The sequence below is a fragment of the Pogona vitticeps genome, chromosome 12, assembly GCF_051106095.1.
Source record: "Pogona vitticeps strain Pit_001003342236 chromosome 12, PviZW2.1, whole genome shotgun sequence".
Lineage (NCBI taxonomy): Eukaryota > Metazoa > Chordata > Lepidosauria > Squamata > Agamidae > Pogona > Pogona vitticeps.
In genome coordinates, this window is record NC_135794.1 from 26066377 (window position 1) to 26091209 (window position 24833).

Below are 24833 nucleotides of genomic sequence, written 5' to 3' on the forward strand. Positions count from 1 at the left end.
TTCCATCAGACGTCTTGCCAGAGAAGAGCGTGTTTCTGTAGTCCTACCAAGTGGCAAAGGGAAGCGGAACGGGACTCGGAGGAAACGAGAGGGCGGCAGGATGGGCACCCAAAGCCCCTGGGCGGGGCGGGGCGGGGCGAGGCAGGGCAGGGAGTGGGGCAAGGGGTGGCCAGCACAGGGCAGGCCGGGGCCGCTCCCACCGGGCCAAGTTCTCCCCTGAGCCCCGGCGGTCTCCTTGCCCCTCCAGAACTCACTCCTCCCGGGAGCCCCGAGCTGTCCGGCCTCCACCGGAGGGAATGTAAGGAAAACCAGGAGCCTTCTCCCAAGGTGAAGCGGAAGCGCAGCCTCAAAATCAGCAGCGTCGCGATGGAACCGGCTCGGTGGCAGAACGACGCCCTGCAGATCATCACCAGCGCCAGCGACTTGAAGAGCATGGACGAGTTCCTCTTGAGAAAGGCAAGGCGAGCTTGGCCGTTCTCTTGCTACCTTTCTTGGCTTTCCTGCGGGCAGGTCAAGACCGTGCGCAGGCCTCCCCCCCCCCCCGCCTTCCCCTCTGCTCTATGGACGCAGCTGCGGAGTGGGGGATCCTCCCGAGAGAGGGGGACGGGCCCACGTGAACTGACCCCGTGAGTTTCCGGGCCAAGCGGGGATTTGAGCCCTCAAAACTCTTCAAGTCCCGATCCAGCCCCCCCCCCCCCCCCCCCCGCACAGAGAGAGGTCAGCACACCAGAGAGCCACATGGGATCTCCCGGTCAGCAGCCCAAGCCCTGTCGGGCCACAGGTTCCTCAAGCACGTGATGGCGAAGGACTCGGGCCGGTCCTTGGGGGGCCTGAAAGGGTTGGGCTGAAGGGGCTCCCACGAGTGGCTCAGGGTGAGGGTGCTTTGCCTTTCCTTCCTTGCCTCAATAAATGGTGACCTTCGTTGCTGGGATATGATCAACCCACCCAAGCAGGAGGATATGGGGACAGCCTGCTTTGAGTCTAAGAACACACCAAGGGGGGCCCACACGGCCTGTCCCCTGCTGCTGCTTTGGGGGGTGGGGGGACATGCCACATGCAGCCGGGGCTCAAGACTGGGGTAGGGGCCAGGGGGTCTCCCCCAAGGGTGGCGGCTGCAGGCTGGTCCTCCCTTAGAGGGGGATTCACGTTGCCATGCTTAGCCTCCCACCCCCACCCCCACCCCATGGTAGCCTCAGAACCTGCTCGCTGCCCCTAGAGAAGGGAAGCCCGCCTGCCTCCCTCCCTGATGCCTCACGGGCAGCCTTGCCTTGTGTTGTGACTGGCGGTGGAACAGAGCGGATCATCTCCTCCGGGGGCCAGAATGGTTGTGAAAGATTTACAGCGGAAAGATCACAGACCTCACCTTGCCATTCACAGATGAACGATCTGGACAGCGAGGATTGCAAGAAGGACACCGTGGTGGACGTCGTCTTTAAAAAAGCCTTGAAAGAATTCCGGCAGAATATCTTCAGCTTCTACTCTTCTGCTTTGGCCGTACGTTGCAGCGCGACTCTTGTTTTGAACTTCAGAACTGCCGAGGGGACCCCTGGCAGCAGCAGCAGCTTCGGGTCCTGTCCCCACCACCACCACCACCGCCATGGGACGGCCTGCCCTTGGTGGTCCGCTGGCTTTGATAGAAAAGAGCTGGGGGCTTCTTTCTGGCGGCTTCCCCATCACTGGGAATCTGTTGTGTTCCTTCCCGTGAGCTCAGTGAGTTGGGTATGTGGCCGGGAGCCGATTCCTGTGCAAGCTACACAGGCCCAGGGTACACACACGCACACACACACCCCTGGGGAAGGCAAGGGGAGACCACGTCTGAGGACTTTGGGCCTGCGAAGCCCTGAAAAGGGTCACCAGAGGCCAGAACCAACTTGGCAGCACACAGTTGTTATGATCATTTTCCTTCCATTCTATAATAGCCTAGAAATGCTGGTCCTTTTAAAACGAGAAAAGAATATAGCCCTGCAGGGGTTTGACTCTCCCAGAAATACAGGACAAGATGCTTCATTGCAGTCCAACTATGCTGGTCTTGTAAACTGGGTCACAGTGTCTGGTGGGGGGGGGGAGGAAGGCAGGGCTCCTGCAGTCCATTTTTACAGGGAAGCAATCCCACACTGATCTTCAGATCCAGCTGTGAAATACTCCCCCCCCTTGACCCGTGTTGTCATTCTGAGCCCAGTGTTTTCTCCTCTTTGTTTCTCAGAACCTCCTCTTTGCCCCCAAATCCCCCACCGCCACCCATTAAACCTCCACGCAGAAGAGGCCACGGAGCTCTTTGGCCCGTGGGTCCTTCCGGAAATTGACTGCTGCTTCTCTTACCTGGCGCTTCGGCTTTCATGTCTATTCTGACTAGTTCTCCAGAGTGGTAGAATCTACTAGATGGGCAGGATATAAATCAAATAAATAAATAAATAAATAAATAAATAAATAAATAAATAAATAAATAAATAAATAAATAAATAAATAAATAAATAGTTCTTTCTCCTACGGCCTTGTCGACAGCTTTGCGAGCCTCTCTTTGAAAAGCGGCATGAAATGGGCAGTTGAAATGGAAGCCGGCGTTCCTTTCCCTTTCTCTCTGGTTTTGTAGATGGGAGATGGGAAGAGCATTCGCTACAAAGACCTGCACGCCCTGTTTGAGCAGATCCTGGAGAAGACGATGAAGCTGGAGCAGAGGGACTGGAGCGAATCCCCTGTGCGGGTCTGGGTCAACACCTTCAAAGTGTTCCTGGACGAATACATGACGGAACACATGCCTCTGGATTATATGGCCTCCAAGGTGAGCCCGTCTGACTCTCGGCCGGAAGGAGGCTGCTGGAAGAACGGCCCTCTTGTTTTTGTCTTCCTGCCTCTGAAAGCTTTCTTTGGAGGAAGGCCCTCTTGCTGCATCGCTGGGGGCACGTGCCGTGTTCCTGGCTCTCCCTGGAGTTCTCTGTTATGCTCTCGTAGAGTCTACACTAACAAGGACCTGTCAGGAGCTAGTTTGCTCTTTCAGGCACCGGTCCCTCCGTCAGAGTCCTTGGCGTCTGCTGAACAACCTCAGTGGTGGTCTCGGCGACAGCCCCAAGCATTTAGCCGGGGCGGCACCCGCAGCCCTCCCACTGAGGGAGCAGCATTAGAGAGATGATATTATTGGTGTGGCGAAGGACCAGAGGGAGAGGACGTGGGGGCAGGGGTTGGGGATAGAAGGGGGTGCTGCGTGAGACAGCCAAGATGCCTCTGGTGTGGCATGGAGGAGGAGGAGAAGTCGCAGAAGGAAAGGCAAAGGAGGGAGGAGGAGAGAGAGAGATTCCGGACGGCTGACCTCTTCATTTGGGTTCCTTGTACTTTTTAGGTGACCAAACCAGAAAGAAAGAAGAGAAGAAAGAAGGAAGCAGATGTCGTAAGCGAAAATAGTTCCTCTTTCCATTGTTAAGCTTGAATGAACCCTCGTGCCTTACTGTGAGAATTGTGTGCAAGCTTGAAAGGTCTCCTCTTTAGGAGGGTTGGTGCTCCTGGCCTTCTGAGTCCCAGGAGAAACACCTGCCACTAAAAATGGAGATTTATCTTGGCATATGTGCCTTTTGCTGCCCGTGGACTGTTCGTGTTGGCAGCCGACCCCTCGGGCTCTTTGGAATACCAGCCCAGCCCTAGGATTGCCTGAGGGCTGGCTGACAACCCCTTGCCCCCCCCCCCGCTGCGCTCTCGCGCTCTCTGTCCCGGTGGCAGCAGCTCAGCTCTTCCTGCTCCTGGTGGCAGCCCCTTGTCCTGACAGTCTCGGCAAGAAGACTCTGCCTGGGTTCTGGCCCGTGGCTGACTCCCTGGGCCTGAGTTTTTGCTGGCTCCTGACGAGTCTGGCTGCTGGAGGAGGAGGAGGAGGAGGAGGTGTTTCCCCCCCCACACACCCTGGGTGGTAAAAAGAACTTGGCACCTCCCAATGCAGTGCTTGGGTTTGTTGAGCTCCAGGGAGCCAGAGTGGCCCAGAAAGCCCCTCAGGGCCTCCCCCCCCCCCCGCACGGGGCTTGGGCGGCTGTCGAGAAGGGCTCTCGAATCCCCCCCCATGTTGCTTTGGAGCAGAAGAGGACACGCTCCAGTCCCCCCAACGTCTCCACTGCTTTTGTCTCCCCTTGGGCTCCTCGGCAGGTCGAAGAGCGCAACGGCCACATTTTCAAGGCCACCCAGTACAGCATCCCCACCTACTGCGAGTTCTGCTCCTCCCTGATCTGGATCATGGACAGAGCCTCTGTGTGCAAGCGTAAGTGTGGACCGTTCGCCCGCCCGAGGGCTTGGCGGTCGCTTCCCCTCCGTCCTTCCTGCTCATCTCCCTTTCGTCCTTTGAAAACTCGCCTTCCCTCGCTCCCTTCTCTTCCCTTCTGGCGCTCCCGGATGCACGGCGAGGGCAAAAGGGGCCATGTCCGGCCCTGCCCCTTTGAGAGTCTTTGAAATGGCAGGTGTGGACCAGGCAGCGAGCGCGCCAGCACGCCCTCCTTGCAGGGGGGCTTCTTTTCCCCAGTCCTCCATTCGGGCTGGGTGCCTCTTTCTGCCGACCTGCACCAACCCCACCCGCCTGATCCCTGGGAAGGAGGAGTTTAGGGCTGGCTGCTGTGGACTTGGCTGCCATCGGGGAAGTCCACGGGGCAGCGGGCCAATTGGTAGCGGTGGCGGTGGTGGGGATTTGAAGTCCTTCACGGTGGCCTGGCTTCGTAATGTTGAAAGACATTACAGAACAGGCAAGGCGGGATGGGGACGCTGTCTCCTTTCCCTTCCCACCAGCCACCCCTTGAGGAGAGCCTGCCTCCTCCGCAGCCTCTGCCTCCCGTCAGCCAGGGCAGGTTTGGGACCCCATTGATCAAGGCCATCCCCTGCCTTTTGGCCGTGTGAATCTGCCTCCTTGGGGCAGAGCGGGGACCCGGCCGAAAGCGTGGGAAGCGGCGCTTCCCAAGGGCCAGGCTGCCCTCTGGAAAGCTACCTCAGCCTCCCCCCATCCGAGTGTGCAGAGTGCTCCTTCCTCTCTCCTTCCAGTCTGCAAGTACGCCTGCCACCGGAAGTGCTGTCTGAAGATCACCACCAAGTGCTCTAAAAAGGTAGGTGCTCTTCCTCCCTCCCCCCCCCGCGCGTGCCCTCCTTCCCTCCCTCCCTCCCTCCCTGACGGAATCCGGTCCCCAGACGTCTGCAGCCAGGGAGGCTTCTCTCGTTGTCTGGAAGGCCACTAGTTGGCAGCCAAAACCCAGAGGTTTCATTCGGAAGCCACTGCGTAGTTAATTCCATCTCTTCATCAGCAATATTATTCTAGTTCAGAAAATGATTCCTGTCACGCCCACTTTGAAACGGCTTCCTTCCTTTGCTCCGGTGCAGTGAAAGAGGAGCCGGCCTTTGGTTTTCTAGCTTTTTACTGACCGATGGTCATGAGTATCCCTAAATGAAAGTCCTCCCGAGACTCTGACCTTGCTGTCGTTCTGTCTGGCAAAGAGGAGGGAGGAAGAGAAGGCAGGAGCGCTCTCGGGGGGGGGGGGCAAGGCCCTGGGGGCCGGGATGGCCTGAAGCCAGTCACTTCCCTTGAGTCTGTTGGCAGCCTCCCTCGTAACACAGGGCGACGCTCGCCTGCTGCAGAGCTCCGCTGCCTCTCGAGACGCTGAGAAGCTTCTCTTTCTCTTCCTCCAGTATGATCCTGAGCTCTCCTCCCGGCAGTTTGGGGTTGAGCTCTCCCGACTGACCAACGAAGAGCGAACGGTCCCGTTAGTGTTTGAGAAGCTGACCAGCTATATCGAAATGCACGCCTTGTACACAGAAGGCATTTACCGGAAATCCGGGTCGACGAATAAGATCAAAGAGCTGCGTCAGGGGCTCGACACAGGTGAGAAGCCGGCCCAGAGGAAAGGCACACTTCCCTTCGGATGTTCAGGCCGCACAGATCCAGATTTGCTCAGCCCCAGCCTTGGCCAGAAATCACGGTGGAGCTGGAGAGATGGGTGGCTGGGCAAATGGCAAGACGAGCCATTTACCCTCCCTGTGCCATGTCTTTCTGGCGTTTGGTCATCTAATTTCAGGATGGAAATTCCCCTTTGGATCAGCCAGCCTTTGCCCACTAAGACCTGAAACACCGTATTTCCTAATTCATTCTTCCAGCGCTAAGTCTTCGCCTCCATTCTCTCTGTTCCTCAGATATTGAGAGTGTGAATCTTGACGACTACAACATCCATGTCATTGCCAGTGTCTTCAAACAGTGGCTGAGGGATCTCCCCAACCCTCTGATGACCTTTGAGCTTTATGAAGAGTTTCTGCGAGCGATGGGTAAGGAAGGGCCTGGCGCCTGACGATAGGCACGCCGGGAGGACTCGCTCGTGGCGTTTTGCACCAAAGGAAGGAGGGAGGGCCAGCCAGCCTGGTGAAAGAGGGTACCTCCCTTCATGCAGGGAACAAAGTGGGGGGAGTTGGCCCCATCTGCAGTTTGCCCTCCTGTGCCTGTCTTCAGACGACCTGGGAGAGGGTCTGGCAGACGGTTGTCAGTCTGAGACTAGGTTCCCGCAGTGACTCTTTTCACTTTGTTGGCGGCCGTCCAGGGTTTTGGGTTGGCGCAGGAAGCATCCTCCCAGCGAGGGCGAGGAGGTACGGGCACCCTCATGTTAGTGCCGACTTCAGACACCAGCCAAATGGCTGGCGTTTAATAGAGGGCCTTAAAAAGAAACCCTGTCTTTCCTCGAGTGTCCGCGTGATCGCCAGGAGAACCCTGGGGAAGGGAAAGGCCCTGGACCCCCCACACACACACGGGGAGCTCCGGGGCCTCTCGTCACGCTGAACCTTCCTCTCTCCGGAAGGCACACCTGAGGCTGACTTTTAGGGGCTGCTTCATCAGCCACCCTTTACAGGCGAAGCTGGAGGAGGATGTCAGGGTATTTTTAAATGGCCTTATTGGGCTCTTGACTGTGAATTTGAAGAGAACTTTGCTTCATTAAAAAATCCAGGCCGACATCAGGTACAGGAAGATTCCTTTCTTTTTTAATTCAGTGAAGTGCACTCTTCTGCAGGCTTGCAAGAGAGGAAGGAGGCCATCCATGGGGTCTACTCGGTCATCGACCAGCTTTCCCGCACCCACCTCCATACCTTGGAGCGCCTGATCTTCCACCTTGTCAGGTACCTGCAGTCAAGCCATAGGGGTTTCATTCCCTCCCTCCATCACCACCATCTACTTTTCCTTAATGAAAGCTGCTCCTGCTGTCGGCCTCTTTCTTAATATCCATGCAGCTTCTCTCTGAGGCCACCTTGTGACACACACCCCCAATGCCCCCACCAGAAGCTGGTGGGTTTGTGCAGCAGACAGATGATATGGCAGGCAGACGCCTCCTTGTGCTGATTGCTTTAGAAAGCACGTCCTGAGCGTCATCGTCTCCTGAGGGACGCTCCGGCTCAGAGGCACCCCCGAGGAGCCAGTCCTTCCAAGGGACAGGCACGGCCCATAGTGTAAAGTTCCCAGGGCCTGCAGATGGCCACAGGGACGCAGTCTGGCCCAGGTGAGCATACCTGTCCCAGCAGGGCTGCAGTGGCTGAGTTCCTCGGATGATGTGCCTGGGAGACCAGTGAAACTCGCCCTTCCTTGTCTGCGTCCCTTCTGTCCTCGGAGGTGGAAGAGGTGGGGTGAAACCCGGAGGGCAAATGGGTCTCGCTTCCCCTGCAGAGAAAATGCTTCTCTCCCGGCCAAGGAGGCAAGCTGTCCTTGCAGACTTTCCCATCTCCGTCAGCCCCGACACGCTGAGGTTTCCCTTCTCTAGCCGACATCCCCATGCCTTGGTTCCTGTCTGGGACTTCAGGCACCCTCGACGCCCCCCCTCCTCCATAAAACCCTCCAGATGCCACAGCTGTTCTTTTTGGGGCCCTGCTTAGGATTGCCTTGCAAGAGGAGACCAACCGGATGTCGGCGAATGCGCTGGCCATCGTCTTTGCCCCCTGCATCCTCCGCTGCCCAGACACCACCGACCCTCTGCAGAGCGCCCAGGACGTCAGCAAAACCATCAGGTGAGAGCCGCCAGCGGCGCCTCCCAGCCGCCCCCTCCCAGGCCCCGTCGGCGTTGAGCCCCCCCCCCGGCGTCTCGTCTCCCCAGCACCAGCACCAGCACCGAAGCCCTTGCACAGGCTGTCCCTGAAACGCTTCAAGTCATCCTGAAATGTGGGCCCAAATTCTGATGTTGCCATCTTTCCATCAGCCTTGGTGTCTCCATAAAAGGCACGGAGTCTGGACAAGGCAGGAAAGGGGAAGCGCAGGTGTTTTTTTTCCTCTGGGAGGAGCCGAAAGGGTGGGGTGGGGATGGCGAATTCATGAGGCAGGTGCAATCTGGCAGCGCAGAGGGCCCCCCCCGCCCCGCCCTAAAATGCCCGCCATCTGGCAGGGCTGAGGGCTCCCATTTCTCAGAACACGCAGGGCCCCCCTCCATCATCCCAACCTGCCTGGCCTCCATCACACGTCTTCTCCTGGACCGTTTTCTCTCCCCAGCTGCGTGGAGCTGGTTGTGGCCGAGCAGATGAACAAATACCGGGCTCGCCTCAAGGACATCAGCAGCCTGGAGTTTGCAGAGAACAAAGCCAAGAGCCGCCTGTCGCTGATTCGCAGGTCCATGGTAAGGGTCAGGGCCGCCCGGGGCCCCGCCACCACCACGACACAAGGGCAGGTGTGCAGGATCCAGCCCTGCCGCAACACACACACACACACACCGCCACGGCTCAGCAGCCCCTGTGAGCGGCTGCAGCTGCTGCGGCCGCCTTGGGGCTCCTCCTGAGAGAGACGGGCGAGTGCCCTTCACTTGCGAGGGGCTCTTCCAGGATCCAAGTTGTTCAGGGGGACCCCGCTTGCACCCGACTTGCACGTCAGCTGATCGATTCGGGACCGCTCTCCTTCCCCCTCTCGGCTTCTGCTCCTCCCTTTCCTCCCGGCCCTTTTCCCCTCTCAAATCCCGGTCGCCTCAACAGGGCCAGCACAGAAGCCAAAGGCTGGCCGAGGAGGGAGTCTGTGTGTCATCTTTACAAGGAGGGGAGGGGAAGGAGGGACGCTTTCTTTCCATTCCAGCTTCTTGGGGCATCAGCTGTAGAGAACCGAAGACGCTTTAGCTTCTGTATGTGCGACTGGCCTTCCTTCCTCCTTGAGCCAGCCCTCTTGTAACCAGTCCCCCCCCACACACACCGAATGCCCCCAGGCCCTCAGGCCCTCATTTAACGCCGCTAGGCTTACACCCACCCGCCCTCTACGCCCGCCCACCCACCTGGGTGAAGCCGCTGTGGGTCACTCGGGGCTTGGGCAGCATGCGAACCGCTTGGGGTCCCTCCTGGCGGCCCCAGGCTGTGCCTCCAGGCCGTGCAGCCAGCGGGGGGGGGGGGGGGCTCTGGCGTGCCTTGGCTTCTCCCGTGCAGCCCCTGCCGCTTGTTGCTCATGGGTGCTCCCTCCCCGCCTCAGCCCCGCGCGGCTGGCTTCCCCGGCCGCCCCCCCCCCGCAGCCGTTTGGGAAGAGCCTCGGCAACACCTACTCTAACCTGCGCCTTTCCTTTTGCTGTCCTCTCTAATCCAGAAGCCTGTACTAATTGCCGTTAGATTTATGAGCATAACCCGCAGCTCAATCCCGGTATGTATCTGGAGGGCTTTGCGCCATGACCCTCTGCCAGCCATTCCAGTGCTTCTGCATGCTCCATGCCACAAGCCATCACTCATGTGTGCGTGCGTGTGTGTGCGTGCGCGCGCATTCCTCCCTTACTCCGCAGGAGAAGAGCCACCCGCGGGGAGTCGCCCAAGGCCATTTCCCCCAAGGGTGGGGGGTTGGGCGGGGGAGGAAGAGCAAGAAGGGGCCTGGGAGTGGGCTGAGCCTGGTGGCCGTGGCGGCTCCTGGCACTCCTCTGTCCTCGCGGGAGGGGCTGGGCTGCTGCTGACAGCAGGCCCCCCCCCCCGGCGGCTCCAGAGGCCCAGAGAAGCCTGCAGAGAGAGGGCGCACCCCCCCCCCCGGAGCTCTGGAGGCCGGCCTGCGGCTCCCTGGGGTGGGTCTCCTTCTGCTTTCCCCCCCCTCCCGGCCCTTTGCCTGCGGCCCTGAGGTGCTGTGGTCAACGTGCTTCCACCTGCAGGCAACCAACCATACTTGTTTGTGGCCCCCAAAAGGTCCTGTGCTTAAAAGCTCTGCTGAGGTCTTGCAGACTCAGGGCTGTGGTTTCCTTTATTGAGTCAGTCCATCTCCTGTCTGCTCTTCCTCTTTTCCTACTGCTCTGTCTTCTTGCCCCTTATTACCTCTTCTTCCTCTGTTATACCACCCTCTCTTTTTAGCTCATGGTTACTTGGGACAGACCAAAAATGCACTTCTGCCGAGCTCTTTCCTCTCTTGACCCCCTTCTGGTCTCCCAGGGATCCCCCTGACTCTTTCCTCTCCCTCAGTCTGTTTGACACTGACCGAGCAGCCGCACTCCAGGGTTTGAAGCTGGGGTGGCAGCAGATGAACCCAGAGGCGGCTGCGCTCCTCGCTTGCCCCTGGCCCCTCCGCTGCCTCTGTCAGAGGAGGAGAAGCCTCCTTCCCTCCTCACAGACGGTCTGCTCCGACTGGTGGGGGGGGTCCAAGACCCCAGCTGCACTGGGGGAGAGAGTCGGGAGGGGCTTACGGGGGCCTGGTGGGAACTGCAGGGGCTGGACAGCATGGGTGGGAAGGGGGGTCTTTTGCCTCCTCCTGTGAGGCCCAGAAGGTTGGGGGGCTGAGGCGGCAGGACGGGTGTGCCCGCTTCGCCCCCTTGCGCTTGGAGCCCTCACTGGCTCAAGTGGGGAATCTGTCGAGGCACGTCCTCCGCGTCTGACGTCATTGAAAGTGGTGTTTCCGTGGCCCCAGGGCTGTGAGAGCCGCTCGGAGACTCCATGGGTCTTGCCCTGCCCTGCCAGTCTTGTGCCCTTGCGCCCAGGCGGTGCGTTCCACTTCTCCAGCTGCTGACCCGTCCTCATGCCCTTTCTTGGCACTGCGGTTCCCACAGGGCAAAGGGCGTGTCCGCCGAGGAACCCACCCGGGCCCCACGTCGCCGGCTGCCACTCGGCTGCCGTCCTTGTCCGACGCCCCCGAAGAGGCCCCGAGCGGCGAGGGAGCCCCGGAGGCGGAGGTGACTGAGCAGCAGCAGGCCGCCATGCAACAGGAGGAGAGGGTGTTGACCGAGCAGATTGAGAGCCTGCAGAAGGAGAAGTGAGTCGGGGCAGGGAAGGGCGAGGGGGGGGGGGCTTCAGCACGGCGGAGCCTCGTCTTCTCATCCCCAGCCAGCCTCAGACAAGCCTCAGAGCCGGATGCTCTGCCCTGGGGTGGGCCTGGGCGTGAAACCTCCCTGGAGTCCCTCCCGACTGCACCTCCTCGGCTGCGGGTCTTTGGGTCCGTTTTTCCAACGTGCCCGTTAGTTCCTGACCATTGCGTTGTGCCCGGATTCCTCCTCCCTCCCTCCTGGGTGGCCCAAGTACACCATTCTGCTGGTTTCTCTCCTGCTGTTCATACGTGTTTGTTTTTTGCTTTTGTCCTTCAGGGAAGAGTTAACTTTTGAGATGCTGGCACTGGAGCCACGGGCCTCGGACGACGAGACTCTGGAGTCGGAGGCTTCAATCGGCACGGCCGACAGCTCTGAGAACCTCAACTTTGACTCGGAAGGCACCGTCTCAGACCGATCAGGCAAGTCAACGCCGCGTTTCCTGCCTTGGTCGCGATTTCAATAGTGGGATTGATCCAGCCGTCACTTTGAGCAGTGACCACTGCTTCTCTAAGAGTGGGTCCCTGAGTGGCGTCCCCTGGTGAATGGGAAACGCCCAAGGCGAGGAGGTTGCGTTCCTCGTCTCCCAGAGGGGAGCCACTCGGACGCCTGCGTGTCACGCTTCTAATGTTCATTGCGCAAAGGCGGCCCAGGGAGAGGAGCCGCTCCTGCCCAGGTTGCAGCTTCCGCGTCGATAGTGCCAGAAATGCTGACGGTCTTGTGGGAGAAACATGCCTTCTGTTGTCTTCTCTCTCCCACCGGCTGAAGTTGAGTGGCAGAGGGCAGAGGCCCCACCACAGCGCCGGGAGAGGTCTGTGCGGGGAAGGTGGCCTCCCCCTCAGGGCCGAAAGGGTTTTTCCTTCATAGGAAACGGCTTGTTTAAACAGAGCGAAGTGCAGGATAACGTGCACTTTGGGAACGCATTCTGGCTGCTCTGCTGCTCACACTTTCAGGGAATGCTACTCTTGACTCGTGGGGTTATACCTCAAGCTGTGTCCCTCCTCTCCCCTCCTCTTCTTCCATCAGACCGAAGTTTAGCCCTCGGCCTGGCCAGGGCCATCAGGGTGGAGGCTCCCATCACCGCCAGATCGCGTCGGCAGCTGAGGAAGCAGCCAGACTCAGTGGACTCGGTGGACTCTTCTGTCTCCTCTCCCGCCCTGTCCCCTTCCTCCTCCTCCTCTTCCTCCTCCTGCCTGCCTCACGTCACTAGGAAACGCTTCCAGATCTACTCCAAGTCCCCCTTCTACCGAGCCAGTCCCTCCGGGGCCGAGATGGCGCCAGAACGGCCACCGGGGCCCACGAAAGGCTTGGACGACTGGCCCCAGTTCACCACCCGGGGGACCTTCAATCCCGAGAAAGGGAAGCAGAAGCTAAAGAATGTGAAAAACTCTTCCCCCAAAGCCAAAGCCGGGGGGCTCCCAGAGGGGGCGGCCGGGCCGGGCTGGAAGAGGCCCTCGGAGGCTGCCGACGGCCCAGCCGCTCAGCCGCTGGTGCTTCTGGGCAATCAGGAGTTCATGGTGTGAGCCGCGCCGTCGCCGCAAAGGGAAGCATCATCGCCTCCTCACCATTGCCGGACCTCCACCGCCATCCCGTCCAGCTTCTCCCTCTCCCTCGTCGCTTGGCGTCCCAACCTTGTGTTGCTGGTGCGGAAAAGGGGAGGCAGGCGGTGGAACTGAAACCAGGGGTAGGAGGTTTCCTTGGACCTCAGATGTCCTTAACTCTTGGGACTCGGCCTGTCGGGCTGGGAACCGGAAGGGACGCGGGAAACCCATGGAGGGGACGGGGGCCAGTGACTCGGGTGGAAGCGCTCCATCCGCCCCCGACTGTGTCTTTCATGAGAGAACGGACAGGGTGGCAGGCGGAGGAGTTCGGGAGGCAGGCTGTCAACCTGGGGGTCGGAGCCGCTGTTGGAGAGGTTGGGGGCGTCTGCCTTCCGATGGCGACGCCTGGGTCTTCGTGGGAGGAAGGAAGCCAAGCTCTTGGTTTGGAAAGAGGGGCGACACCCTCCTCCGTCGTCTCGTCCGGTGGTGTCAAAACGCTGCTCTCCACTCAACCCCTTCCTAGACCGGCCCCCGGGTGCCTGCCGGTGGGGAAAAAAATGACCAATTTTGGGCGCTCGGTTCCCAGGGGTTTTTGTTTTCGTATTTTTGGTTTAGGGGTTGTTTCAATCAACCGATGCCGGTTGGATTCCAGGTAGGTCAGAGCCCAAGGCACGTGCCGAAATTCCAGGAGTCGTGGCTGCCACCCGGCCCGCGGCCTCGAGCGAAAGGAGAGTCAGGTGGGAGGGGCTGTCGCCCTTCTGGCTGAGCCCCCCCCCCCGACACACACCTCCTTGAGCCCAGCAGGGAGCTTTGTGGGGAGAGTCAAAGGGAGGGGGCGGAGGTCATAAGGAAGGGGTCAGGGTCCTAATCGCTCTGGAAAGAACATCCCTTTCTTGGCTGACAGCAGTATTAAACAAAGGCGCAAGAAAATGAAGAGATTTAGTATTAGGGTTGCTGGTTAAATGTAAATAAAATGTCTTCTGGATTTCTTAAACTTTTCTTTTCCACCATGTTGGACTTTTTTTTTAATGTGGCACATTGAAGCCAGGAAGGTAAAGGGAGGGGAGACTGTGAGGGCCCGCTTATCCTGCCCCTTTCCTGGATCTGGACCATTCAGGAATCCGTCTTGCCATTTCCGTGGCTGCAAAGGTGTGGGAGAAGCCCCTCCTTCATCACTTAAGCCATCAGGTTGATTTCCTTTTTTTTTTAAAAGCGGCTCTTCTGGAAGCTCCCACCTGGCGGCACCACCATCGCTCTGGTGTGGCTGCAGGACCGGAAGAGGGGCTCGCTTGGGCTGCCAGATGGCTCTCGGTCATGACCTCTGCCCCGTGACCAGGCGGGGGCTGTGGGCCAGTCACTGGCTGCTGAGGCCATCAGACACCAAGCTCCCCCAGGGAGATTTGCTGCCCCCCCCGCCTGCCGTTTGGCTGATGGAGAAGTAGCGGAAGACTTAACAGGTGAGCGGGGTGGGGTGGGGACAGCCCTTCTCAGCCGAGCCAGGCAGCTAGAGCGTGCACCCTCTGGAGAGCACAGAGTCCCCCACGGAGCCACCATCTCCAGGAGGCCTTGGCGGGGGGGGGGGGAGGCGTGGCTGAGTTGCAGTTGGGGGGGGCACATTTTTTTTAAAAGCCTTGTTTTTTCCAAACCTTCAGCTTTATAATTGGAGGCATGGCATTAAAGAGGCCTCCTTAGAGAAGGCAAAGCTTTCAGTGGCCGGCCATGGTGGGCAGGGGGACCCATCAGCCAGAAACACCACCACCCCCGGGCGCCTGTCCGAGGTGCCTCTGGCCGTGCTGCTTCTCCGGCTCTCCACCCGGGCCCTTCCCTTGGGGAGCACAGTCTTGGCACCCTTGCCTTTGCAAGGACGGGGTGGGGGTAGGGGGTGCATGTCTTTCCATTTGTCTTTTTCCATGCACGGTCGCTTTGCCCAGCTTTGGCGCCCCAGGCAGTTTTCAGACCTCACAAGGATTTGATGCTTCTCTAGAGAAGCGCCTCTTTGCTCCCGGCAACGGCCAGGGAGAAGCCCTGCTTTGGACTCCTGCGCCGAGGGCGCCCCAGCCGGTGTGGATCCCGGGCGTGAGAGTCCAAAGCAAGGATGGCAGGCCCCTTCTCCTTGGGGCAGTGCGCCTGGCCTCCCCCGCCCGCAGTCGGCTCCCTTCTGGGTTCAGAGCCGGGAGGGGGGTTGTTACTCTCAGAAGCTCTGGCAAAAGAGGCAGGGGCTTCCTGCATGGGGATGGATCGTGGCCAGGTCCCCTTCTCCCTTTGTGCTTTGTTGCACCCTTGGCGGCACCTGTCTCTCTTTCACACACACTCCAATCCCCATACAGCAGCCACTCCCTTTTCTTCAAGTGCAAAGCCCTTCTGTCAGCCTTGGCCTCTGGGAGGGAGGGAGGTTTCACATGAACCCAAATAGTTCTCAGACGGCTTCTGGAAGTCTTTTTAGGGGGGGAAAATATTTCCTAGCCAAGTTTGTCCCCAAGGCCTGTCTTCCAGAATGACTGTTCCCCCCCCCCCCACACACCCATCTTTCCCCACTTTGTGGTATTTAAGTGAATGTACTCACCACTAGGAAGAAGGACCGGCGGCTACATATAGTTATTTTTAATGGAATTTTTAAAAATAATTTATAAGCATACTGAGTGTAAATTTTAAAAGCAGACTATTGTAAAAGGATATATTGTCCAACGTCTTACTCTAAAAATGTTACCTGTTTAAAAAAGACTGTAAAGGAAAATGCTTTATTCTGCTCACCAAACGGGGGGACTTGCAGGCAGCCGGACCCTGGCCAGTTCTCCGTGTCTGGAAGTTTCTTTAATTTTTTTTAAAATTAATGTTATTTTTGTTTCACTTTTCTGGAACAAGGCCGTCATATTTAAAGTGCAATTTGTGTAATATTTCGTAAATATGATATTATATGGCTGTACAAAAAGAATGTTATGAACAAATAACCCCCAGCTCATTAAAGAACAAAGCCATGGAAAAACAAGAGTGATGGTGGCCGCTTCCTTCTGTCCTTGGTGGCTTGGCTGCCTCTCCCTTTGGGGGAGGGCCGCTCATGTTGGGGGGGGGCAGAGGGACAGAGGAGACAACACACACACACACAAAGCCCAAGGCCATGGGCCCAAGGCTTGTCCACCACCCCAGGCATGGGGGGGGGAAGTGAGTGGGGATTGAACCTTCAGCAAATCAGTGCAAAGCCGTTGCCTCTGGGGCTGCTTCAGAACATCTGGCCAGAAAGGGGGGAAACGATGATACTTGTTAATGGCCCTCTCACTCGCCCGCCCTCCCATCCCCATGGGACAGGGCACATGACCTTTCCCAGCATCTGTGGGTGGGTTTTGCAGAATGTGTGATGATCAGTGAGGCTGGAACTGGAGGGCTCTGTCCCTTTTGTTGGCCGGATAGCTCCAGAAGAAGAAACGGCACAGCCATGGGATCTGGTCCATAGAGCTTGCAAAGTCACTTTTTAAAAGTAGCTATTTACTGGCGAACTTCTAAGCCCCCTAGGTACTCAGCTGCTGCTACAGCAGAAGTATTTTAAAAGTAACTAGTTACTTCCCAGTTTATGGGAATGAGTGCCTCAGAAAGAAGCTGCTCCTCTCCCACCCACCCCCAGCAAACTACCAAGCTGGAGAATAGCTGATAAGCATCTCTCGGCTGGTGCCCCTACAAAATGCCACCAGCATCTGGCTCTCCTCTGCAGCTGCTGGAATCCCAAGCTCATTCTCCAGTGGGCAGCAGTTCTCATCTGCTCAAAGAAATCCCATCCGGGAACGCAGCAGCAAGAAAGCACAGGGGGACCCGCCTGCAGAGAGCTGGAGGGCCCGAGTCTTTGACAACCAAGCCCTGCCCCCTTCACCTTATCTCTAGCTGAGCCAAATCCTGGGAGCAGGCCCCCCCCCGAAGGGGGAGGGAAAGGGCTGCCGATCCTGCCTCTGCTCCCAAGCGGCCTTTCAGGCCAAGGTTCCCAAAGGGAGAGGCCACCCCAGAGCCTCAGAGGGACTCCAAAGAACGCGTCAGTTTTTGAACATGTCACAGAGCAGCTTCTCCATGGGAGTGTTTCCGATGGTCCTGCGGAAAAAAAGCAGCTCGATGCGTTCGGAAGAGATAAACTTCAGCGAAGGAAGGAGCAGCAAGAGTTTTCCGAACCTGGAGGGAGGAGACGGCGCATAAATTGGTTTGGATGACTCTCTTTGGAGCAAAATGAGAACGCGCATTCCTCCCCCCCCCGCCTGCCCCCGGGGGGGGTGTCTTTCAGCCCATGGATGCACACAGACCGGGTGCCCCATTGGAAAGTTTTAAGGATCCCTTTTCAACTTTGAAAATGTCCAATGAAAATAAATGTTTTTAAAAAGAGTATACAGGTAGATATCATTATAAACAAGGAGCACAAACATTAGGAAGACAGAAGGCAGGAGGTGCAGAACAACTCTTGGAAACAGCTCAAACCAAGTGTGGAGCGGAAGCAGAAAATTAAGGAAGCACAGCTGGCAAAGCTACCTTCTACCCACCTGGGGAACAAAACCACCACCACCACCAGACACGGGACTGCATATACCTGACAGGCTGGTTCGGATAATGTATCTGGTTATGTTGTCCCAGCATCACTTGGGACTGATCCTGCAAATTCTCCACTTGATCTGGGTCTTTCAGGCCTCGTGTTTCTGCAAATCAAACCACCAGAATGAATTCCGCACTGAGAGTCGGGTGTCCCAGAGGGAGAAGCGGCTGGACTTTAGAAGTGCCCAGGAGGTCATGAGTGAAAGGAGATGAAATCTGGAACTATATGGGACTGTGTTTTCCTTCTTAAGTCTATTTGGTTGATTCATAATATAAACAAGGATTCAAGATTTTGGACTAAGACTGCTTGATTTAATATATGTTATTTTTAAAAGGTCTCAAAATTTCAGAAATAAGTAGCCTTGGAACGTCATCGGGAAGAAGGTTTCAAGAGGTTCTAAATTTATAACCGGGTTTATATATTTTTATTTGATAAGTAAGGTGGGGTTATATAAAGAACAAGTGAGCAAATCCACGCTAAAGCAGTTTTAGAGGAGGCCACCATGTGAGTCAGTGCAAGCAGATCAGGCAAAATCCAAAGAAACAAAAAAACAAGACAAAACCATGTGGCACCTTAAAGGGGGCCACATTTTTTTTGTCTTTTGCCTTGTTTTGCTGCTTTGGACACTCCTCTAAAGCAGTTAAAACTGCAGCGAGGGCCTTTGCCCCATCTGCATGCCCTGGACAGTGGGAGCCCGGCTTCCCTTGCCTTGGTGCTGAACTTGGCGTTGACGCTCAGAAAACGCCACCGGCCCATCCTCCAGCGTTCAGCTCACCTGGTTTGAAGAGCACGATGGCTTTCATGCAGGCAAACTCAGTGGGGTCGACAAGCAGGGCCTTGAAGCGCACTATGATTTCCTGCAGGGCCCGCAGGTCCACTCCGCCGGACGCTGGCTTCCCAGGGAGGGTGGGGGCCAGCTCTGACACAGAAAGGAGAGGGCAGCTTTCTAGCGGCAAAGACCACTGGATGGCACAAAGCAAGAACAGCTCGCTCCAGGCTTCCTCCAGGAGGATCACCTGTGGATGAGAAGGGGAGGGGGGAACCCGGCCCCTGCTCAGTGACTCGGGAGCAGCTGGTCACGACAGGCCCGATTGCTGAAATAAGGCTCAGGGTTACAGAAAGCCCCTCGGGACCGCTCTTATTTCCACTGCTACTATGCTGGTTTCCCTGAGCCCTTCCTGACAGTTTGGGACTCACCTGGTCTCTGAAGGGCAGGTTGGAGAAGACCGGTAAGTTCTTTGCCCATTTCACAGCCATGAAGAGGAGTCGGGCAGAGGTTTCGTAGACGCTCTCAGGGCTGGCGGCGGAGGACGGAGACACCCGAGCCCCACCAGCTGGCCGTTCAGGCTCATTGGTGGTGACATCAATGTTCTCATCAACTGCAAAAGGCAATCATCCCTCAGTGAAGGCATGAGGCCCTAAATGAGCCTGGTCAAAGGAGCATGGCTACAGCCCAAGAGTATCAGGAAAAGCTCTTCCATTTTGGTGCTGGTAGCTGCTTTCTTTTCTTGGCTATCTTGGTCAGAGAGCAAAATAATACAACCAGGCGCCTTACAGATCATATAGGCAAAGGTTAAAAAACATGATATACTGCAAAGTCACCCTGCCACAAGCAATTAGTGGCTCTTGTTTTAAAATCTGGCCCCTCCCATCAAATGCTGGAGAGGACAGAGATGTTTTAAACATCTTCCCTCTCTTTTGCAAAATGAAGAAGTCCTTAATATTGTACATTTCTTTGGTCAATTTCACTTTGGGACGGAGAAGGGAACCCTTCCCCTCCTTTTTCTCTCAGCAGGCTCCTAGATGTTTACTGTCATGTCAGATTATTGCTATCCCCCTTGAAAAAAGAAAATTAAAAACAAGCCTACAGCAGAAGAAGCAAAACAAACCCCACAATTCTGGGACAAAAAAAATCCCCCTTCCCCGTGCGTTGTGTAGTTGGGGTTCTTAAAATCGATTTTATTTACACAAAGCCCAATTCAGCCATGGCTCTTCTTGTCAGCCTGTGACCAAGCCATGGTTCAGTGTCTTCTTCTTCAGACTTTTTAGCGGCCCTTCATTCATCTGGGCGCCCTCCTGTAAGCTCTGCTCAGGGATGGTCCCGAGCAAGCTGGCTCGGAGACCGCGGGACCGAGGGCAGCCTTCAGGCTTGGTTGGCTTGCCGCTCGTTGGTTGCAGAACCCCGAGATCTCCCAGAAGCCACAAAAGGTGGTCTCAAAGACGTCCAGCTGGCGGGACGGCAGAGATTCTGGGCCCCCTCAGGCCTCCGCCCAGACCCCTAAAATGGCACTGCGTCGACTCTCCTCCTTACAAAAGAGCTCCCTTGGTTCGCCTCCCAGTCGCCGGGGCCCTGCCTTTCCACCCACCTAGAAGACAAGGAGGCCCTCGGCTCGGCTCCTGCCCTCCCCTTTCCTCCCCTTTCCTCCCCCTCCCTCCCCCAGGAGGCGCCCCCCCTTACCGTCTTCAGGCTCCAACTTCGCGCAGGTCTCGGCGGTCATCAGGCTGGCCATGAAGCGATGGTTGCTGGGCGGGGTGGGGGGCCGGGCCCTGGACGCCCCACTCACAGAACAAGCCGCGGGGACCCTGTGGCTCGGCACAGTCGGGGGGCAGGACGGCAGGGGCCCCTCCCGCACGGTGGCCAAGTGCTCCGGTGCCCGCTCTGTCTCCAGGTCTATGGCTTCCAAGTGAACCTGGGCGGTGCTCCGGGGCTGACGCTCGTTCTGCACGGCTGGTGGTAGACAAGTGAGGCCGTGGGTCATTCACTCGCTCGCTCGCCCGCCTGTCTGGGGAGCCGAGGGGGGCGATCGCAGCCGCCCCGCCCTTCCTCCAGCAAACCCTCTGGCCCAGGCGCAGAACGCAAACCCCCCAAGAGGGTGGCCGAGGGCCCCGCGACCTCCCTGGCTGAATTCGCCCACGGCACTCTGCCGACCTTCCCACCTCCAAGCCAGGCCTAAACCCCACACGTCCCTCCCCTCCCCTTTGGGGGCCATTGATCGATTCAGCTCTTGTAGGCATGAGAGGCAGCGAGCATAACAGGATCGGCTTTTTGTTAAAGGGACTTGGGGTGAATTATCGCTGCCTTTATAGACCTTTTTCCCAAGGACGGTTCCCCAGCTGGCACGTGGTGGGAAACAGGGGACAGTGGCCTAGGCGTCCTAGGCGTCCAAAGCAGTTCTTCCCAAATGGGCAGCAGAGCCGGCACTGGGTCAGCTGACCGGACCGTGGCTCCAGCCCGGCCCTCCCTTGGCGAGCGGGCACCCGGCGGCTGGCGAAGAGAGCAAGCTCGCCGGGTCCTCCTCGCTGTCCCCGAACCCTGTTGGCTGCTCTGCAGGGCTGGGGTGGAAGCCTTTGGGTCTAGGGGCCCCGGGACCCACCAGAGGGGCAGATCTGGGCTGCTCACCGTCCTTGTTCATTCCAGCCTGCAGGCACCTCTTCAGGCGGCAAGCTTGGCACTGGTTCCTGTGCGCTTTGTCCACTGGACACATCCCGGTGCCAGCCTGGCATCTGTCGGGGGGGGGAAGAGCAAGGGGAGGCGGGAGGCCGTGGCAGGGTCGCTGCGGCCCAGGAGGCTGCTCAGGGGCCAGGGAGGGCTTCGGGCGGGAGGGAGGCAGGGGCTGGCCTTTCGGCCTTACGAAGCACATCAAACCTTCTGCCCCCAAGCAGAAACAAGAACTGCCCCCCCACCGCCACCGCCCCCGCATGCAAGGAGACGCGGGCTGAGCAGGACCGGGGGGGGGGGCCTTTGCCCGGCTCAGGGCTGGCCCTCCTCACCTGTAGATCAGCTTCCGGCGGACGCTGCGCTTGAAGAAGCCGCTGCAGCCGTTGCAGGCGTAGATGCCGTAGTGCTTCCCGCTGCTGGTGTCGCCGCACACCTTGCACAGGAGCAACGGGCTCCCGGCTTTGCCCGGAGCCGGGCCGAGCCCTGTCAGCAAGAGAGCAGGCCGGGGGTCAGGGGCACCCATGGCAGGGGCAGGGGCGGGGTGGGGGGGGCGCTCCGTGGGTTTCTAGCCCAGGCAACGTGAGGATGGGCAGTGGTGCCTCCCACCGAGGAGGAGCTGGGCTCAGCCGGCAGGCAGGCGCCCCAGGCCAGGCTCCTGCCAGGAACCGTTGATCCCAGAAGCAACTCCACTGCAGGTGGGAACCGAAGGTCAGCCGGAGCCCTGGCCATTTTTTTCATTTCACTTTCCAAAGCGATTTCTATGGCATGCTTTTTCTGCCATTCCCTTAGAGGCAGGAGTCCTGAATTCGTGTTTAGTCGAAAAGTCATGAGCAAGAGGACCCATGACTTTTCAAGAGCGCAAAAAGCAGCAGCAAGAACCTCTTTCTCCAGCGAGCAGCATTAATGGGCTGCTTCGAGCAAGGAAGCTTGCCTGCTCAGCAGAGAAGTGCCTCCCTCCCTGGGGGCCCGATCCTTGGGCTTGTGTAAAGGAAAGGACTTCCATCTAGGCGGCGGCCGAGGCAAGCAGGAGTCACTGCTCCCCTTAGGGCCCCCCCCGTCTCCCACCGCCAGCTGTAGGGCAGGGAGGACACCGCCTCTCCCGGGTGGGCTTCCCACCACATTTCCAGGGCCGGCCCCACTGGTGCTCACCCCCCCACCCCCACCCCCCTCACTGGTGATGGTGGGATCAGGCTCGGAGGGAGAAGCCAAGGGGACGACACACCAGCTGAGCAAGGAGGCATCCGTGCCCACAGGCTGAAGCGAAGGAGGAAACACCCCCCCTCCCAGGAATGAATCTCTCCCCCCCCCCCCAGACAACAGGGAAGAGCAGAGGGGGAAACTTAAACGGGACCTCCCAACTGCCAAGGTCTCTTCGCATCTTCTACAGGGGGAGCTGAAAGCAGCCAGATAATAAGAGGTTATCCCTTTCCCCCTTTCTCTTCCCCCCCCCCCAAGTCTTCTGGGGCTTGTCTATCAGCGTCCATGTGTTTGTTTGATCATACAGAAGGTGCAGGTGGAGGGTTGGAGGAAGCAGCTTCCCCATCCTCCCATCTCAATCTCACAACAACCCTTTGAAGTTATAGCTCTCCCCCCCCCCCCGACATCTGTTACCCATCTAGCTGTCAGCATCAACTTTTCAGTTGAATGGAGAGCACACCACCCCAATATTTAACACTCCTGTTTGGCTTTTGAGGAGACCGGGGTGTGTGTGTGAGTCGTCTTCCCCCTCATACCTTTCAGCCTCGCTCCAACTGCCTGTCTCAAACACTCCTAACTCTAAGCAAGACAAAGGATCCCCTTCCTTCCTTCCCCTTCCCCATCTCCCCATCCCATCAATCCATCGATTCATCCATCCATCCGCTCCTTCCCTCCTTCCTTCTTTCTATTCATCATCAGCTCCTTCCAGCGATGCTGGTCCTGAGGAACAAGGGGGGAGGGGGGTACAAAGTGCTCTTGGGTGCCAGACCATTCCCTCAGCCGGCCAGAGAAGCCCAGTTCTACTGTGGCTCCTAAGCCGGAAAACCCTCAGGCAGGGCAGGGCAGGGCAGGGCAGGGTCGGAGGAAAGGAGGCCGGAAGGAGGGGGTCCCAGCAACCCGGGGGCAGCTTACCTGGCGGGCTGCCCTCCAAGCCTTTGTCCATCCCAGACTCTGCCGAGGAGGAGGTGGTCGTCAGGAGGCTGAGGCGGATGCTGGGGGCCGTGGGGGCGCCGTGGGGACACAGAGGCCTTCAGGACTCAGCGTCCTCCACAGCCCCCCTTCTCTTCCGTCTCGGCCTTTTGCCCCCTTGGGGTCAGATCCAGCAGCCGGAACCCACCCAAGGCAGCCACGTTGCCCCTGGGCTGGCTGGCCGTCCAGCCCCTCCTCCCTCCCTCCCTCCCTCCCAGGAGGGCCACTTGGGGCAGGTTCCCAGAGGAGGGGGTCCCTCCTGCCCTGGCTGGGCTCTTCCGGGGGCCCCCAGCCCCGCAGCCTCCCCGGACCCCAGGGGAGCCCTGCCCTTCTGGAGCCTCAGAGGAGTTTGTGCGGCCGTCGCCCGCCTGCAGGACTCTCCTCGCCGGAGTTGCTCCTGCGGCCTCGAGGGGGGCAAGATTAGTCCTTCAGGCGCTGCCTAAGCAGATGCCTCCCAGTCATCCTCTTAATCTTTAGCCTGCCTCCAAAGGTGGAACCATCAGCCACGCCTGGAAGGACAGAAAAGGTGAGGAGGACCCGTCCAGGAGACCAAGAGGGTGGCAGAATGTGGTAACCAGACGCCTCCTTTGACACTGAATCTCTCCACACTGTTTCTTCCCGGCCCTGCTGAACAAAACGGGCCCCTGTGCCTTCGGGGGCGAGACAATGGCTGCTCATTTGTCCAGCCATCAGCCGGCAGGCCAGCCAAGGGCGCTGCTGCCCGTCCTCTCCTGCCATTTGATCTCTCTTCTCCCCCCCCTCGCCCCCACCCCCGCCCAGCCAGCTCTGCCCTGGCACCCTCCTTGTCAATGTTTGATGCCTTTTGGGCAGGGAGGGGGCCTGACCGACATGGGCAGAGGCTGATGGGCACTGAATATTTCATGGGCCCCTTTTTCAGGCAGGTGAGGGCGTCCGCTCTGCCAACGGGCCCTGCATCATTCATGAGGGGAAAGGTGAGGTAGAAGAAACCTTGCCCAGGAAATCACATCAGGGGCTCTGGGGAGACCTCGCCCTTCTGTGGGGATCTTGCAGAGATGTCCGGAGTTGGATGAGCTGCAAGGCTGACATGGTCGGTACCCCAGGAACTCTCCCCCCCCCCACGTGGAGCGTGGAGCACTTACACCCCTTGGGTGGCTGCCTCTGCACACGCAGGAGCAAAGGTGCCCCGAGCATCAACACGGCATGGTGACCGGGGTTTAATCCCGCTTCAGTGCCAACAGCTCCACCGGGCAGCTGCCTCCGAATTATCTGCCCTCGTGCAGGGGGGAGCGCTGGAGCTGAGGGCGAAGGCTATTTTGCCACCAGAGATGCAGCGGGGGAAGCATCACCCCGTGGCCCAAGTCAAGATGCCCGGACCCCGAGGCGTCTGGGCACCTCAGCCAGAGCCGGCACCGGCACCCCTCTCCGCATCCCTGGCAGCAGCGCAGGAGCAGGAGCCACACAATGGGGTTAGCTCCCCATCGGACACTCTTCCCAAGACACCCCCCCTTGCTAACAGTTAATGCGGTTCTCAGGCTGCTTTGTAAAAATCTCCAGGTCAGGGAAGGCCTCGTCGGGAGCAACACAAATGACACCAAAGCAGCAAGCAGGGGTCTGAGCGCTCCAGGGATCACCCGGTGAGGCGTGGCAAGAGCAAGAGCAAGAGCAAGAGGGAGGGAGGCACAATGTGGGAGCTTCCAAGCCTGGCTTTGCAGCTTTCTCAGGATGGTCTCAGGGAGACGGGATCAGACCCTGCTGGAGGCATGATGGGTTTCACAGAAAGCTTAAGGGGATGCCAACTTCTGGAGGGCCAAGCCTCGGGTGAGGAGAGGGAGGGGTCACTCAGCTGCCCACTTGGGGTGCCGTCCACCTGCTCCCGCTTTGGCACACCCCTCCCTTTGGGTTACAGGCCTTGAAAGCCCACCTGCAATTCATCC

The 24833-nt window shown here is 58.4% G+C and overlaps 2 protein-coding genes across 12 annotated transcripts in view; one reads left to right on the plus strand and one right to left on the minus strand.

Annotated features, from left to right (window-relative positions):
* The window catches only part of MYO9A (myosin IXA), an 85081-nt gene extending 69344 nt beyond the window's left edge, over positions 1–15737 (plus strand). For 8 of the 10 annotated variants that reach the window (XM_072981843.2, XM_072981845.2, XM_072981844.2 and 5 more), the window contains 15 exons: positions 248–456; positions 1378–1494; positions 2591–2779; positions 3335–3382; positions 4123–4234; positions 5002–5063; positions 5641–5833; positions 6142–6270; positions 7005–7110; positions 7858–7989; positions 8465–8588; positions 9530–9583; positions 10959–11161; positions 11490–11632; positions 12237–15737. In XM_072981843.2, coding sequence (XP_072837944.2) covers positions 248–456; positions 1378–1494; positions 2591–2779; positions 3335–3382; positions 4123–4234; positions 5002–5063; positions 5641–5833; positions 6142–6270; positions 7005–7110; positions 7858–7989; positions 8465–8588; positions 9530–9583; positions 10959–11161; positions 11490–11632; positions 12237–12733 — 2318 coding nt within the window. In that variant the 3' untranslated portion in view covers positions 12734–15737. Of the gene's footprint in view, positions 1–247; positions 457–1377; positions 1495–2590; positions 2780–3334; positions 3383–4122; positions 4235–5001; positions 5064–5640; positions 5834–6141; positions 6271–6984; positions 7111–7857; positions 7990–8464; positions 8589–9529; positions 9584–10958; positions 11162–11489; positions 11633–12236 lie in introns of those variants that run through there. The other 2 variants (XM_072981846.2, XM_072981851.2) reach the window with 2 other exon arrangements.
* On the minus strand, positions 15338–23113 carry NR2E3 (nuclear receptor subfamily 2 group E member 3). 2 transcript variants are annotated; one of them, XM_072981993.2, is made up of 8 exons: positions 22861–23113; positions 21084–21234; positions 20713–20816; positions 19771–20040; positions 18510–18691; positions 18088–18328; positions 17310–17415; positions 15338–16900 (listed from the first exon to the last, which is right to left on the minus strand). In XM_072981993.2, exons 1-8 carry the CDS (start codon positions 22889–22891, stop codon positions 16768–16770), a joined length of 1218 nt encoding a protein of 405 aa, XP_072838094.2. In that variant the 5' UTR covers positions 22892–23113; the 3' UTR covers positions 15338–16767. The 2 variants fall into 2 exon arrangements, with proteins under 2 accessions (XP_072838094.2, XP_078237164.1); XM_078381038.1 differs by lacking the exon at positions 22861–23113 and having other exon boundaries at positions 21084–21885.
* Between the last annotated feature and the right edge of the window lie 1720 nt (positions 23114–24833).